Raw genomic sequence first — 18,290 nt, 5'->3', positions numbered from 1 at the left:
TAATAATTAATCAGGGATTATGGTGAAGGAATTGTATGTGTAACCACTTTGTAAACATCTACAGGGGGCACCAAGAGACAGTGCAAGATGAGGGGTGGAACTATGAATGCCTCCAAGAGCGGAGCCATGAATGCCACCAAGGAGAAGTGTTGCCCCAGGGAGAAGAGGGAGGAGCTGAGAAGCTTGCATCGAGATTGTGGGAGTTTGGAGGAGTCGAAGGGAGGAGCCGAAAATTGAGTGGGTTCAAGACTGAGGAGAGCCTGGGTGCTGAGAACAGTTTTGAGAGGACCGTTGGTTCTGAGGGGGAAAAAAAAAAAAAAAGAGTGCAGAGAAGAATATTTCTGATGAGAACAGGTCTGAGGGGACAGTCCTACCTGCCTGCCTCTACCCTGTGCCTGCCTTCGCCCTGCCCATCACCTCCTCATCCCTCATTACCTGCTCCACACCCATCCCCCTCCCCCCCCCCCCAACCACTGCTACCACCAGAGCTGAGTCCCTGGTTTTATCCCTTTTCCATCTGTGATTGAGTCTGGAGTGAGGTACCTTAGATGTCTTTACATTTATTTTTACCTCACTGTACATAATTGATTCTTTATTTATTGTATTTCCTTCCTTCCCTCCCAACTTGCCATTGTCTCCTCCGTCACAATTTTGCCATTCCATGGTTCTTTTATTTGTTTGTATAATGGGAAATAAACCCGTGGGTTTTTCCAGAACTTAGGTGCTTGTGTCTCCTAATAAGCATGCGCAAGTCGTCCACCATAATTCGGGAACATCTCCACAGGAGTTGAAACCATTCAGTATATCGCAGGATTTTAACCTCCCACCGCAACAAGGTCAAAGTTAATTCAGCCGTTGATGCGACGATATATATATATATATATATATATATATACATATATATATATATACATACATAGATATATTCATATATGGATATATATATATATATATATATATATATATACATATATATACATATATATATATATATATATATATACCAGCAGGGATACCCGTGCTCCGCACAGGAATCCCGTGGATGATGGCGGGTCTGAAGGAGTATATGTCACAGTTAATTGTAAAATTGTGGAGGCTGCCACCATTATTTTTTTTCATCACCACTATAATATTATATTTTCCCCGCCATGTTTTATATGCAGAAGACTCTAGTTCAAAAATGTTAAGATTTATTGCCGCATCAGATAAAAAACCATAATGCCTCAACAATGTGAGGCTAGTTTCATGTCATCATTTGCGACTTAATTTATACGTCGGGCATAACCCAGCCTGGCCCAGCGTATTTGATTTATTTACGTCTGTTACCTGATAAAAAAAATTATGTTTTATTATGTATACGAAGTTCCAACGTACCTACGCCCACAACCATTCTATAAAATATCGACATAGCCCATAACCATTTAATTATAAAATATTATACACATACGCCATACGCCATCACCATTCTATTTATATCTGTAATATGTATATATATATATACAAACCACCACCACCATTTTTTTTATTTCCCACCACCATTTTTATTTTTCACCAGCAACATGTATTTCCTTCATCGCACATCCTATTCCCGTTTATGAAATAACTGAAGTAGCTCAATAATTTTAGTGGAGTGCTCGAGGATAAACAATATTTGATGTCTTCCCCTCTGGGGCCAATATGTATAAAGCCTCTGATGATCCCACTCTGGAGCATCCCACATATCGCTGACCATGGGAAAAGCAAGGAGTGGATAATTCCAGCCCTGCTACTTTCAATGACTGTCTTATTGATAGACTTGTGCCTTATTGATAGACATCGCAAAGCATGGGCAGACAGGAAATTGTAGTCTCTTGAATTCAATCGTTGAATTTGATGGAATGAGTGGAATTCGCGGAATGAATACATCTTCTCCTTTCGCACATCCTGTCATGATAGTGGCCTCAATTACATGTGGTAGTAGTCTTTTCACAATCAGTTTAGTTCCGTTGTAAAGTTTTGGTGCATCTCGATTACGTAATAACATTATAGGGCATCCAACTTTTAACGACAGATTGTACGGAGGCAATCCTGGTAATTCTAATGAGTTTAGGAATTCTGTGGGATAATGTATGGCTTACTCAGTATCCAGTGTGGTGTCAATAGACTTGTGACTATGTTGTTCGTCTGGAACTACTTGTAATAACTGATGGTTTATGACACTGACTGTTTCATTAAGTGGAGCCAGGATTGTTCTTTCACAGAGCCACTGTATGTTTTTGTAATTAGTCGCGAAATTGGGAGACACATGAGCCTCTAATTCATCCATAGATGAAACTATTGTACCACAGTCATCGGGAATAGATATTACATCATTTGTGTTCGGGATTTCACCATTTCCAAGTTTGAGAAGTAATTGTGTGAAATTGCCAGCATCTAAATCACCATATAATTTGACCCTCTTATTTGTTGTTAGATGGATAGTTTGTACGAATGTCCAGAGGTATGAAGATTTTATACTGGCTTTCATTTCATCAGTTGGAGTGCCACGGGGTACTACAGGTAAAGTTTGTCTGAAATCGCCAGATATAACCAGTGTAACTCCACCTATAGGCAGGTCTACTCCTCTTAAATCTCGCATAGTTCTATCTAATGCTTCGAATGCATCCTTAGGTGACATCGTACCTTCATCCCAAACTATGAGGTCGCAATTCTTCAGCACTTTTGCTGCTTCAGTTTGTTTGCCAATGCCACAAACCGGATATTCCATTGTAGCTAAGTCGAGAGGCAATTTGAAAGCAGAATGCGCTGTGCGGCCACCTGAAAGTAGTGTTGCGGCTATACTGGATGAAGCAACGGCTAATGCGATCTTTTTCTGGCTCCTCATCTTAGCAAGCAAAAGGTTGAGGACAAATGTTTTGCCAGTACCACCCGGGGCATCCATGAAAAATATCCCACCACTTCCCTCTTGAACCGCTTCAGAAATCAGTTGATATGCATTACTCTGATCCTGCACCCGAAGCGGCTCATTGTCAGAAATAAACTTTGCGAGAGTATCTGTGTTGTAGTTTGTTTCACGGAACCATTCTCTACTGATGGTTGCGCTTTCAGACCTATTAGAAGAGGGAAGTCCCCACTTAGTTAAATCTTTCCTGCTCATGTATAATACCAAATCTTCAATGTATATCAGAGCCTCATTGAACATATCTGGTGTGTACTGGATGTCCTCTTGGGGATGTTCTCTTTGGACTCTGTTTTTTACATCCTCAGACAGGGCCTCTTTGTGAATGTCCCAAAGGCTCTTGGGATCTGACATCTCACACGCAGTTATCATGAAAGCAAATAGATACCTCATGGTCGATGGGGATTGAGAAACAGTTGCCTCTTCAAGCGTGGCGTTCCAATGGGCATCGTCTTCTAGGAGTCCGAGGAGATTGCAAGCCTCACGGAATGTGCTGCAAATTTGCCCGTCCACTGTTCTCAGGTCTATGAAACTCACTGGACCTCGTTGCACATGCAGGAGGAGGCGGATGCAGAAACACTCAAAATTATTGGGATGTACTGTGTACACTCGACCCAATGCGTCAGATTTGTAAATACCGGGATATCCTGGAACTTCTGAACCTTGCTTCCTCCTGTTCCAACGTTTCTGACTCGAGTTCCAAGTGAAATACGTTGGCACCTGAGCATACAGTAGAGTTCGAGCAAAGTCATCAATTTCGCATAGTTTGAAAAATGCCAGTAAGTTAGAAATTGGAGGTTCTTCCGTCGTAAGTCGACGACTACCTGTATGTACAATAAGATATGACTTGTGTTAATCATGCATTAAAAAAGGCGTTTGTTGATGTGAATAGGGCCTATGATAACTGTGTCGAATGCATAAGTCATAATTCGGAAATGGGAATTCGGAATTAACTGTAGCACTATTTTTTCATTCCATTGCAAATGGCATTGGCCCCATGTCAATCGGCTGAACTTGAAAAATTCACGTTACGAAAAGTGTGTTAAATGCATGTCATAATTCGGAAACCGGGAAGTCGGAAGTCATTGTCTTCAATCGACTGTAGTATTAATTTCTCATTCTCTAGCAAATTCCGTTGGTCCCATGTCAATCGGCTGAACTTGAAAAATTAACGTTACGCAATCAGGTGATGAAGTCATAAATCGGAAACCGGGAAGTCGGAAGTCATTGTCTTCAATTGACTGTAGCATTATTTTTTTCATTCTATTGCAAATGGCATTGGCCCGATGTCAATTGGCTGAACTTGAAAAATTAACGTTACAAAATCAGGTGATGAAGTCATAATTCGGAAACCAGAAGTCGGAAGTACAATTCTTTTACATCGGGACACTCCCGGGTACATGTTCTGTCAGCATGTGAAGTTTGGTGAGGATCAGTCCAGTACTTTTCACGTGCATAGGTCACAGACAAACACACACACAGACACACACACTTTCAAATATATATATATATATATATATATATATATATATATATATATATATATATATATATATATATATATATATATATATATGTATACCCAGACCCTTCCGAGAGCTAGCCATCTGACCAAACTGAGCGATTGGGCAAGAAGGACCTTAGTCATGGAGGTGACTTTATGGGTGAGTGGCCAGACAGAAGCAATTCCTGAGAAAAAGGCACATGATAGCCCATGTGAAAGACTCTGAGAGCATGAGGTGAAAGATTCTGTCATCGATGAGATAAAAATTGAACTCTTTGGCCTGAATGTAAAGCACTACGTCTGACAGAAACTGAGCACAACTCATAACCCATCTAACACCATCCCTACTGTGAAGTATGGTGGTGGCAGTATGATGCTATGGGGATACTTTTGAGCGGCAGGGATTGGGAGACTTGTAAGGATAGAGGGAACAATGAATGGAGCCAAATACAGAAAAATCCTTGAGGAGAACCTGCTTCAGAGTGCAAAAGACCTTAAACTGTGATGAAGATTTACGTTCTAACAGGACAACGACCCCAAGCACAGCCAAAGCAACACTGGAATGGCTTCAGAACAAGAAAAGGAAAATCCTTAGAGGTCCAGCCAAAGCCCAGACTTGAATTCCATTGAGAATCTGCAGAAAGACTTGAAGATTGCTGTTCAGCGATGCTCCTCATCCAACTTGACAGAGCTTGAGAAAATCTGCAAGGAAGATTACCTGGATAAAATCACAAGCTGCTCCAACACGTGGAACATGTCTTTCAATCCTGACAAATCTCACACTCTCACTATGTCTCTCTGAAAGGACGGTCTGGAAACTCCCCCTCCCCCCATCTACTTTCTCATCAATCTTGAAGAAGTCCTTTCGTTCAAGCTTCTGGGTCTCACTATCTGCAATGATATTTTCTGGGAAAGCCACATTTTTCAACCTGGCCTCCAAAGCCAGTCGCCGACTGGGCATCCAACGTCGTGCAACGTCCTTCCTTGGTACAACTGAGCTCCAAACCATTTACAAAGCTTTCGTCCACAGTCTGATGGAGTACTGCTCTCCGCTCTGGGATGGTGCACCTACCTCACACCTAGCTCAAATTCATGCTGTGGAAACCAAGGCTTTTAGGATCATTGGCATCTCCCATGATGAAGCTGAGTCTTTGGGTCTCTCACTCTCTCACCAGAGGCAGGTCGGTGGTCTTTTTGTCTTTTACAGTCTCCTCTCCAGCCTTACTCCCCTGTTCTGTCTGTGATCTGTCTGTGATCTGTAAAATATTTTCTCAAGGCGCTCAAGGTCCTCCAAAAACCCTCTTTTGATGAAACTGCCAAAATCAAGAATCACTGCTCACCTTCACTCTTTCATGCCTCTTTTTTTTTCCCACATCTGGAACAAACTCCCACACTCTGCAATCCCACTCCTCCTCCAGGTCTTCAAAACAGCTGTTCACCACAATCTCATATCTTCCCCCATTCAAAATCTTGATCTTTACTCCTCACATTAATCTCCACCAAACCCACCTCTTTCAAACTCCCTGTCTTGTTTCCTGAAAGTCCCTGTAGTACCATCTTGTTTACCCTCCCCCCCACCCCCCTGTATCTTGCCCCATCGCTCTCCTTTCCAAAAATATCCTGTTGTCTTTGATCCCCACTATTTTGTGCTTCCCTCTCCTGCCCCTCTCGTTTCCTGCCTTGTAATATGTTTCTGTGTATTAGCTCTTACAGGAGCCTGGACTTTGTATTAAAAAAAAACCAAAAATAGAATGGGAGAAAATCCCCAAATCCAGATTTGTAAAGCTGATACAGACATACCCAGGAAGACTCGAAGCTGTAATCACTACCAATGATGCTTCTACAAAGTATTAACTCAGGGGGTTGAATACTTATTGATGCAACACATTTCAGCTTTTTGTTTTCAGTTGATTTGTAAAAATTTCTAAAAATATGTTTTTTCACTTTGTCATTATGGGGTATTTTGTGGTGATTGGTGACAAAAATTTAAATTTAATCCATTTTAAATTCAGGATGTAACACAACAAAATCTGACAAAAGTCAAGGGGTGTGAAAAAAATATATACGTGTGTGTGTCTGAGTGTGTGTGTGTGTGTGTGTGTGTGTGTGTGTGTGTGTGTGTGTGTGTGTGTGTGTGTGTGTGTGTGTGTGTGTGTGTGTCTTGGCTTAACCATTAAGGTGGTGGGCTAAAGTGTTAAGATCCTGAGTTCAAGCATGAAGGCCATGCAAAAATAACATCAAGTGGGTTAACTAAGCCGGCCATCCTTTTGAAGCAGGCAAAATGAGTTCCAGCTTGCGGAGAGTGTCATTCAAGTATCCTGTGTCAGAGTGGTGTCCTGTCCAGCATTGTAATGCCTCAACATCGAAACTACCTTGGCAGCCTAATATGTCTAATGGTATGAGGAGAATCACCACCACACACTATGTGTGTATGTATGCATCATAAGGCCCGGTCACACCTTGACGTTTTAGCCAACGTATGCCGATTTTTGAATTTTTTTTCTAAAACGCTGGCACACGTTGAATACATTATGGGTAAGTTTTGATAACATTGAGAGCACGCTGAAAAACACTGCCATACGTCGTTGTACGTTGGCTTTAAACGTACTTTTTGGTTGTCCTCAAATTTTTTCATGCTTGAAATTTCACGACGTATGCCGGCGTATGACTCACACGTTCCGCTACGCTGGCCACAAGTTGTATGCACGGTCTGCGATCGTTGACAGACATCAACACATTCTACTTGTAAGGTAATCATAAGTTGAGACACGCCGAGGTAATGTTTAGCGTACCCGAAACTTATTTCTAACCTATGATTAACGTGTTGTTGGCACGTTACGCGATTGTTGCCACACGTTGACAGACGTTACTTTTAAGTTACTCATAGGCTGAAAGACGTCGGTATAATGGATCGTCCTTGTGTCAGCGTCCACGGCCACGGCCAGGACACTTATTTGCAGCATTCTTCAAACTTTTCTTCGGCATGACGAGGATGTTCACACTTCGATGTCTAGCTTGGCTATGATTCCAATTGTCCATCGGCAGCGTCTATTTAAAATAGTCGAGTTTGAGCGTTTTAACACGTTCAGAAGAAACGCTTCAAATTTCCAAACCCCAGCGTCAAAAAACAAAGGCGAGTGACAGCAATTTAAATCGTTCATTGTAAACAATGAAACTAGCTGAGTGGTACCGTTTAAAAGTCGTTGAGTGTAAAAAAATCCAATTGTTGAGCGCAAGCGTCTACTTTCAATAGTGGAGATGCAGCCATTTAAATCGTTGAGTGGCAGCCTATGAATTGCAAACCCTACGTCACCAGCAAAGATAAACTGCCGCACGATATGGATAAGTTAGGATATCGTTGGGCATAGTTTGTGAACGCCGGCTTCACGATAATTATTCGTTGGTATATCGTATCTATAAGTAATCAAAGCGCTCTATGCACATTATTAGTTCATTGTGCATTTGTCCAACCCGTTATGAATAGACCTAAATCGTAAAAACAAGCTATAGCTCATTGTTGAAAAAGCCCCATAAAAAATTAGCCGCGAAGAACTTCGAACAATGGTGAAAAGATGTCTCCTACCCGTGGACACGCGGACGCAAGGACGATCCATCATAACCCACACCCTCCCCCTCACACTCACCTACTACTGCCAACATGAACAAACTACTACTAATACTAATACTGATACTGATTCTGATACTGATACTGCTGACATGGACATCGACTCAAAAAAGGACTCGAAAACACTGTTGGGTTCCCCTTTTATGAGCAGCATTTTTATATACCAATTCCCAAAACCGCCGGGAACACGTCTTTATTTGGCAGTTGTAAGCTAGAAACACGTTAATTTATTTTTTTTTGTCGACCGGAAGACGTCATTGGAATACGTCTACATACGTCGATGTGTGTTGGGACTACGTACAGAATTGGTTCAAAGCACGTCAAACATAAGTTAGAAATAAGTTTCGCGTAAAAAAGACATTACCGCGACGTGTTTCGACTTATGAGTAGCTTATAAGTAGCTTTTGTGGACGTGTGTAAGCGTCCACATATCGTGTGTAAAACTTATCCCCATCGCATGCGGAACGTGTGTCATATGCCGAGTACGTCGTAAAATTTTGAACATGTTTAAAATTTCTTGACGTACTCTACTTACTACGACGTATGATAGCGTACTTTAGCGTTGTACTCACGTATACCAAACTTACTCATACCGTATTTGACGTGCCCCAACGTTTTAGACACATTTTTCTTAGGTCGGCATACGCTGGCAAGATCGCCAAGGTGGGACTGCGATGTTGACACTTCCATTTCTACGGCAGTTATGATTCGAATCGTTGTGCGTCAGCCTTTTAATAGGCTACGTCACGACATCATCGGTGATGCGTGCAACGCGCTATGCCAAAGTTAGACTGTCGTTGGGCATCGGTTGTGTAGGCCGACAACAGGTTCAGCATTCGTTGGTATAAGTTATCTATAACACAACGAAACGTTCTGTGTCCGTTACCAATGCGTTATACATAAGACCAAGTCGCTATGAATACGTCCGAATCTTTAAAAAAAAACATCAAAAGTTCAACGTAAGCCAGCGTTTTACATACATTTTAATACGTTGCCATCGCTGGCTAAAACGTCAAGGTGTGACCGGGCCTATACAAAGAGTATAATTTTATGTTTTATGTGGGGAAGCGTAGAGGGGAATATGTTTGGCAATTATTTACTAAAGAGCAAAAAATTTTCCTGAAACTGTCCTGCTTAACTTAATGATATAAAGCATGTCTCGATGATGATTTAGTTTTCAATAAACTTCATGAAGAACCAATCCTTATAAACTGGATGTTTCCCCAAGAATTACAGGTTTTTTTTTGATATGGCTGTGATTTCATGTCTGGTATTGAGATATGATATTTCATTCAATGTTGGGAGAGCAGAAGCAGCATATCCAGGGTAGAGTGACCTGGTCTGAAACCAAATTGATGATCGGAAATCAAGCCATTGGAGAAGACGAAGGATTTAATGTCTGAAGCGATGATGGATTCCATAACCTTGCTGATGATTGGGAGGAGGCTGATTGTCTGTAGTTGCAGGGATCTGTTTTTGCACATTTTTTATGCAGAGCGGTCATGTTTGCCGATTTCCAAGCAGATGGCAGATGACCTTGGGCAAACAAGAGGGTGAATAGAACAGAGAGAGGGTGAGCAAGAGCAGAGGAGCAGGTTTTTAGGACACGTGGGCTGATGCCGTCTGGACCGGTTGCAGAATCTGAGTCGAGGTTTGACAGCAAGCTCTCCACCTTGTCAGGAGAAAAGGATACAGAGTCCAGGGACAGTTGGGTGTGACTGGGTAAGGTAGGTAGAAAAAGCGATGGGTTTCGGACACAAGATTTAGAAGCAAACACCGAGTTTAGGCATTCGGCCTTTTCACGTGTGGTGTCAGCTGTGTGGCTCTTTGAGGTAAAGGCGCTGTCACACCCTGACGATTTAGCCAGCAATGGCAACGTATTAAAATGTATGTAAAACGTTGGCGTACGCTGAAATTTTGATGCTTTTTTTTAAAGTTTTGGTCATATTCATGACGTGTTGGTCATATGCATAACATATTAGTAACGGGCACAGAATGTTTCGTTGTCTTATAGATAACTTATACCAACGAATGCTGAGCCTGTTGTCTGCGTTCACAACCTATGCCCAACGATAGTTTAACTTAGGCATAGCGCGCTGCACGTATCGCCGACGAACTCGTGGCGTTCTCTGTTAAAAACGTGCAGCACACAGATTTAAATCATAACCGCCTGAGAATTGGAAATGTCAACCACGCAGCCACACCTTGACGATTTAGCCAGCGTATGCCGACCTATGAAAAATGTGTCTAAAACGCTGGCACACGTCGAATACGGTATGGGTAAGTTGTGTATACGTTAAGAGCACGATGAAAAACGATGAAGCATGCTGTCATATTTCATGGTACGTCTCATACGTCGTGAAATTTCAAGCATGCTGAAAATTTTACGACGTACTCGCCATATGGCTCACACGTTCCGCTACGCTGGGAATAAGTTGTAGGCACATTATGCGATCGTCGACACACGTCGACACAAGTTCCTTGTAAGTTACTCATAAGTCGAAACACGTCGAGGTAATGTTTAGCGTACCTGAAACTTATTTTCTCCGTCAAGGCACTTTTTTTTCTCCTTGGCTCCGTGAAGGCACGTGACGAAATATCTGAAGTTGTTGTTTGTGTTTTTTTTATTATTATTTTTTTTTTTAGTCTATCACAAATTTTAAAATATATTCGGACATTTGCTTTTAAGTTTCGACGTCGACGTGACAATATCCTCAAACAGAAAATATTCACAGAGGAGGAACTAAGAATAAGACATGAGCAAACTGAAGAGGCAATCGGACGTGACGTAACGGCACGTGATGAAATATCGCAAGTTATTGTTGTTTTTTTTTTTAAACGCTGACAATACGCCATTATACGGTAGCTGTAAATTAGAAACACGTTCAGTAAGTTCTGTGGTCGTCCGGAAGACGTCAATCAAATATGTCCACATAGATCAATATGCATTGGAGGTACGTTACACATTGGTTCAAAGCACATTACTCATAGGTTAGAAATAAGTTTTGGGTACGCTCAGCATTACCTCGACGTGTTTCGACTTATGAGTAACTTACAAGTAGCGTGCCTCGACGTGTGTCAACGATCGCATAACGTGCCTCGACGTGTGTCAACGATCGTGTAACGTGCCTACAACACATTACTCATAGGTTATAAATAAGTTTCGGGTACACTAATCATTACCTCGACGTGTTTCGACTTATGAGGAACTTACAAGGAACGTGTGTCGATGTGTGTCAACGATCGCATAACGTGCCTACAATTTATGGCCAGCGTAGCGGAACATGTGAGTCATACGCTGGCATACGTCGTAAAATTTCAAGCATGCTAAAATTTGAGGACAACCGCAAAGTACAACGATGAAAGCCAGCGTACTACGACGTATGGCAGTGTTTTTCAGCGTGCTCTTAACGTATACAAACTTACCCATAACGTATTCGACGTGTGCCGGCGTTTTAGCCCAATTTTGCATATGTCAGGCATACGTTGGCTAAATCGTCAAGGTGTGACAGGGCCTTAAGGGAGGGGATGGAGGGGGAACATCCACCAGAAACAGATTTGATTAGACGCCACCAGGATTTTGAGGAGGAAGAGAAGTTTGAGAGTTCAGACTTGAGATTAGAAAGATGTTGTTTTCTGGCTCTCCTGAGGGTAGACACACCCTTCTTCTGAGCTTTATGGAAGGAACTGAGATTACCGTCAGTTGGCTTTGGTTTCCATGAGGCAAAGGTAATTTGTTTCAGGACAACTGCCTCACCGCAAGCTTCAGTGAACCATGCACGGGAGGAAGGGTAAGACAACTGAAGATGAGAGGGGATAAATCTGTGTAAGAGACAGAGAGACAGAGAGACAGAGAGACAGAGAGACAGAGAGACAGAGAGACAGAGAGACAGAGAGACAGAGAGACAGAGAGACAGAGAGACAGAGAGACAGAGAGACAGAGAGACAGAGAGACAGAGAGACAGAGAGACAGAGAGACAGAGAGAGAGAGAGAGAGAGAGAGAGAGAGAGAGAGACAGAGAGACAGAGAGACAGAGAGAGAGAGAGAGAGAGAGAGAGAGAGAGAGAGAGAGAGACAGAGAGACAGAGAGACAGAGAGACAGAGAGACAGAGAGAGAGAGAGAGAGAGAGAGAGAGAGAGAGAGAGAGAGAGAGAGAGAGAGAGAGAGAGAGAGAGAGAGTTTCTTTGAAAGAATTCCCAAGATGCGTTGATGTTGGAGAAAGTAGCGATGGGAGACCAGTCTTGACATTTGATGCCTGCTTGGAGACCCTGCCAGTCGGCTTGAGTGAAATGCCAGTCTCGACGGCACTGAGGTGGTTCTCTAATAACAGCCCGAGAGATGTCCACTTTGACAAGGACGTGGTCAGAAGATCTGATTGGAGCAGAGGAAGAGCAGCAGACATTTTCAGGGAAATTTGTCAAAATCAGATGCAGAAGAGATGGAGTACCATTGGTTGAGATCCGGGTCGGGAAGTTGACCGATTGAGTCAGTCCCAATGAGTCGCAGAAGTCTTTTGCTGAGGTGCCATGACAGGTGAGAGAGGTACCCACACCCAGCCAACTGGCCTGATGACAAATGAAGTCACCACATATGAGAAAGACAGAGTTTGGATGAGAGGATAGATGTTGGTCCATGTTTTCAGATAGTGAGGTGTAAATGGAATCATCACTGTTTGGTGGACGGTACAGCACACATATAAACATAAGGTGGGAGTGGAGGGGATCCGTAGCCAAAGGTATTCCTGGGGTGTAGGATAGTGAGGGCAGTGCATGGAGAGTGAGGAATAGAGTCTTTGATGAAGAGAGCAACTCCTCCACCAGGGCGAGGCTCAGTTCTGTCATACTGGAGGAGGGAGTAACCAGGGAGAGATACTTGGGAGTTAGAGATGTCTTGAGGGAAGAAAGTTTCTTTTTGGCAGATTATGTCTGGTTTGTCAGTGGCAACCTGTCTGGAAAGATCTGTCAGATTTGAGTGAAGGCCCCAGATATTTGAGGTCCACACTGTTATTGAAGAGAGAATGGAGGATGCTTTGGGTGCAGATGAGGGGAAGGGAGGGGGATAGTAGGATGAGGGAGGAAGGGGGGAGGTAATGAGAGTTGTTGAAAGAGTGTGGGGGATTGCTGAAGAGCTCAGGTAGAGGGCCGGATGAGGAGGAGAAAAGGCTCGGTGGTGCTGGATTAAGGTACTGTGGGGAGTAATAATAGAGGGGGCAGAAGGCAGTTGAGGATTTGAGGAGGTAGAGTAATGAGATGGAAGAGAGAGGGCAGGGACAGCAGTTGAATTCAGATGGGTAAGTTCCCCAAAATTGGAATATTTTAGATGATTTCTAACACTCCTTCTTGCTAAAAGTGGTGCTTTGCTATCCAAATTTACATCATGAGAATTGGGGTCCTCCCCTCACACTGTACCCTCAGGATTATGACTTTTTTATCATCTAAAATACAAAAATCACTGTGCGATCTTTCATATCCATCAGAAAATTCTACCTGATGGGAAGTCTGGCCTAATGGCCCTGTGGATGACAGCCCACTCATTGATGCAACACCCTGCCTGGTCAGTACCAGAGTGATAGTTATAGTCGGGACAGATATAGAACCAGACGAGACAGCTCAAAGGTGAGCAAATTACCTCTGAACCATTGTACCAACTCCAAAGTTGATTATTCTGTCTATATGTTCTCATCCAACTTTAGTAATGTGAAACCTTATCCAGGAAATATTACTATTTATGAACAACACATCAACTGAGGAGTAAGCTCTTTAGAGGTAGATTCACAGGTAAAAGTAATGCAACTGTCGGCATCAAATAAATATCGGCAAAATTAAGAAAATTGGTACAAACCTGAAAGTTCTCGAACCCAAAAATGTCAAGAATGCCAATTGATTTGAAGTTTTCTTTGCCTTTGATAGAGCTGTTGATTTTTCCAATGATCCAGGAGAAGCATTGGGCGTAAAGTGCCATTGCCATAGAGTTACGAGAATCCTCTGCCTGCAAAGACAGAACAGGTGAATGGCAAAAAAGCAATCGGACAGAATTACAAATCAATGCAGCGAAGTCTGAGACCACGTAATAGTTACTGGCTCCTTGTTACCTCTGACACAAACGGTGGACGGAGGTTACGTTTTCACCCCCCATCCGTCTGTCAGTTTGTCTGTGAACAGGATATCTCGAAAAGTTTCGGACGGATTCAGACGAAATTTTTTGGGCAGGTTGGGTGTGTGAGAAGGATGAATCAATTAGAATTTAGTGAAGATCCAGATGTGGATCCAGAAACGATAATTTTTTTAATTATTAAGCGATTCTTCACAATTGAGAGATGGGGCCCAAAAACGATATATGGCATCATATCTCAAACAGTCATGACAAAATTAGATGGATGAGTTGCTTAGGTGGCAAGAACAAGCCAATTCAATTTTTCTTCAAGTCTGGATCCAGATGTGACCTATCAAGTGGGATACAAGAAGTCGTAATCAGCCTGGCGGAGGTATGCGCTCTACCGAGTACCATTCTAGTTTTCTGAAAATATTACACATTTTTTTCACCAAATTTTATCTAAAAGTTAGGGTGCGTATTCTACACGGTAACAAATGTAATTGGAATTTTTACAGGCTTTAATTTTATGGTGTATTTTCAAGTCAGTCTTATACTGTAAAATCAAAACGGCCATTTTTACATACACGCAGTGAGGAAATGTTTCAGAACAAACTACACGGTTCATTCATTTTATAAAAACCTGCAGTGAGGAAATGTCACAATGAGTTTTTTGAGAACGTTTCTTTGCCGGCCGCAATTGCAAAGATTGCAAGTGCTAAGACAAACTCTCAATTGGTGATTTAACGGAAAGTAACATTCGTATCATCAAAGGGTTACTTTGACCGCAGCATTGCAAACATCTAGGTGTACAATTATACTTGGTGACAAACAAAATCCAAATACAGTTTTTCATAACAATTATTATATTTGGAAAATTACGATCATAATTAAGCTCAGGTGAATTGCATTCAGGTATCCTGTGTCTCAAATTGTTCATTTTGCCAAAACAGATAGATGAATGCACAAATTCCATAGTAAAGAGTGTATAACCTTTGGTAATGGTTATTTGGTTATGTATGGTTAGCTTTCTTTGGATTGATTTTTGTCTCATGTACCTCAGTCCCAGCTGTACTGAAGGCGGGTAAATAATTTGCTTTTTAGGGAGATTACCACAAGATTTTTGAAGGTTTAAAAAAAAAAAAAACAATGTGGCTGCTGAATCACGTGACCGATTACGTCATCAATTATTTTTTTCTGTGGACCATTTCATCCCTTGATGACTCTCAAACATTTTGATACTGATCAGATGTAGCGTTCTACATATGCAATTATGACATCATAAGGAAAGAACCTATGAAGTCATGAAAAAAAAAAAACAATTCACACATTCTACATGAGGAGTACTTGCTGTGGCCAAGTTTCAATTTTTTCCTTGATGCAGTTTCAGAGATACAGAGGCCCAATTTTTTTCCCATTTTTCCAACATGGCTGCCACACCATATGACGTGTAATGTCATAATTATCATTAAATCATTCGACATGAGAAATCGCACATGTGGTGAAAATTTCGTCTCAATCTGACAACGGTTGCAGAGAAAAACATGAAAGTTCTGTGCAGACAAACAGACAGAAAGACAAAAAAAAAACCAGACCCAAACGCAATATCCTCTCCTTCGGCGAGGGTAACGAATCGATACATCAGGCAGCAACATCAATGGACAAGTCCAGCAGGCACCAACATCAACAATAAATGGACAGGACTGGCTGGCACCAACATCAACCACAATGGACAGGACCGGCGGGCACCAACATCAATAGACAGGATCAGCAGGCACCAACATGTCTTTTGCTGTACAACATCTCCACAACATGTCAACAACCAACCGTAACGGACAGGACCGGCGGGCACCAACATGAACGGACAGGACCGGCAGGCACCAACATCAACGGACAGGACCGGCAGGCACCAACATCAACGGACAGGACCGGCAGGCACCAACATCAACGGACAGGACCGGCAGGCACCAATATCAATAGGCAGGGACAGCAGGCACCAAAATCATCAGACAGGGACAGCAGGCACCAACATCAACAGACAGTGGCAGCAGGCACCAACATCAACGGACAGGGACAGCAGGTACCAACATGAACGGACAGGGACTGTAGGCACTAACATCAACGGACAGCGACAGCAGGCACCAACATCAACGGACAGCAGGCACCAACATGAACGGACATTGACAGCAGGCACCAGTGTCAATGGACAGGAACAGCAGGCACCAATATCAACGGACAGGGGCAGCAGGTACCACCATCAACGGACAGGGACAGCAGGTACCACCATCAACGGACAGGGACAGCAGGCACCAAAATCATCAGACAGGGACAGCAGGCACCAACATCAACAGACAGTGGCAGCAGGCACCAACATGAACGGACAGGGACTGTAGGCACTAACATCAACGGACAGTGACAGCAGGCACCAACATCAACGGACAGCAGGCACCAACATGAACGGACATTGACAGCAGGCACCAGTGTCAATGGACAGGAACAGCAGGCACCAATATCAACGGACAGGGGCAGCAGGTACCACCATCAACGGACAGGGACAGCAGGTACCACCATCAACGGACAGGGACAGCAGGTACCACCATCAACGGACAGGGACAGCAGGTACCACCATCAACGGACAGGGACAGCAGGTACCACCATCAACGGACAGGGACAGCAGGTACCACCATCAACGGACAGGGACAGCAGGTACCACCATCAACGGACAGGGACAGCAGGCACCAACATCAACGGACAGGACCGGCAGCCACCAATATCAACGGACAGGGATAGCAGGCACCAACATCAACAGACAGCAGGCACCAACATTACCAAATAGGCGGACACAAACAAAAATAAGTGTCACAAGAAACTCGTTGAGAAGCAAATGAAGAGAACTCCTTTTCACCTGCTCTGTGGTTAGAGGAGTGCTTATTTCCTCCCCACGCAAAATCATGGATCGCTGAGTAAGAACCTCCGCCAGCTGTGAGGATTCAAGTCCAAGAAGCTCTGAAGTATTGCTCAGGACTGAGGGTGGAAGTTGAATGATAAGTTTTGCTGTATTATTCATGTAAACAAAGAAATATATGTTAAAATCTTATCTTTCTCTTGAACATCGTTCATTGGAATATCACAATGGTATTTCATCATCGAGACATTTTGCTGGACATTATCCTCACAAATGCTCATGTCTTCTTTCATCTGAGGGCAGGTATTCAGAATCTGGCCACAGTCAGTCAGTCATTCATTCGCATGTCCACAGGATGGTGAAGAAGTAGCATACCTACTTTTGAATTGTCAAGCCTGGATTTGATTCCTGACCAGATTATAAATCGTTGGATTGGTGCTTCGCAGACAAAGCATTGAATCACAAGGTGTGCCATCCCTCAGAGGATGCTAAACTGAGTTCCCATCTGTAAGCATTAGTCGATGCACATTAAATATCCCACGGCATCCTGTTCCAAGAGTAGGATGGTTATCGCTGGAACCTTGAACACATTTCAAACTCCTGCCACCGTCAGCTGAATGTCAGGCCTGGCCAGCCGATTTGTGTATCTCTCCTGGGAGCATGGCGATACCAATGATGCTCGTACCCTTTGTAAATTAAGCAGGAAATTGGAAATTGCCCAGGGTTCCAAAATTAACTTGGCCATCTTTTATCAGAAGACTCCATACAATATTTAACATCCACCAACTAATGCTACCAAATGGCTCACAAGCTTAATCACCATTTGAGGGACGGTAAACAGACATTCATTTCACGTATTGCCTTGGAAGCTCCAATCTGACTGTATTATAGTCTGGATGACAGCAAAGCTGATAATAGAAAACTCCCAGGTAAGTGTAACACTGCTGCAGCACTCCTTTCAGACATGGCCTACTCATTTCCAAATGCATCTTTGTGTCTACAAGGGAATATATACACACAAGAGAAGAAAGCTCAACGTCTCCAAAATGGGGCAACAGGAGATTTTACTCAGCAAATATAATGATATGGAGAAATAGATTATACATTTGATTTGAATGAAAGAATATTGTTTTTACTCGGTCACATTTCACATATAGGCAGGGGGACAACCTCCCCTTTTTTTTCAATCTTGTTTAAAACCTGAGGCATTATATAAATCTCGCATG

General features: G+C 42.8%; 1 protein-coding gene across 1 annotated transcript in view; it reads right to left on the bottom strand.

The window, feature by feature from the left end:
• The window catches only part of LOC147030116 (unconventional myosin-X-like), a 241,191-nt gene that overhangs the window by 120,017 nt on the left and 102,884 nt on the right, over positions 1–18,290 (bottom strand). Inside the window, exons 11-12 of the mRNA XM_085873826.1 lie at positions 17,065–17,183; positions 13,911–14,057 (exon numbers count right to left, since the gene is read on the bottom strand). Of these exons, the coding sequence (XP_085729952.1) occupies positions 13,911–14,057; positions 17,065–17,183 (266 nt within the window). The remainder of the gene's footprint in view (positions 1–13,910; positions 14,058–17,064; positions 17,184–18,290) is intronic.

Source organism: Eptatretus burgeri, chromosome 3 (genome assembly GCF_056783735.1).
Source record: "Eptatretus burgeri isolate ZD-2024b chromosome 3, Ebu_testis_v1, whole genome shotgun sequence".
In the NCBI taxonomy this organism is placed as follows: Eukaryota; Metazoa; Chordata; class Myxini; order Myxiniformes; family Myxinidae; genus Eptatretus; species Eptatretus burgeri.
This window is presented reverse-complemented; position numbering and strand designations above follow the sequence as displayed.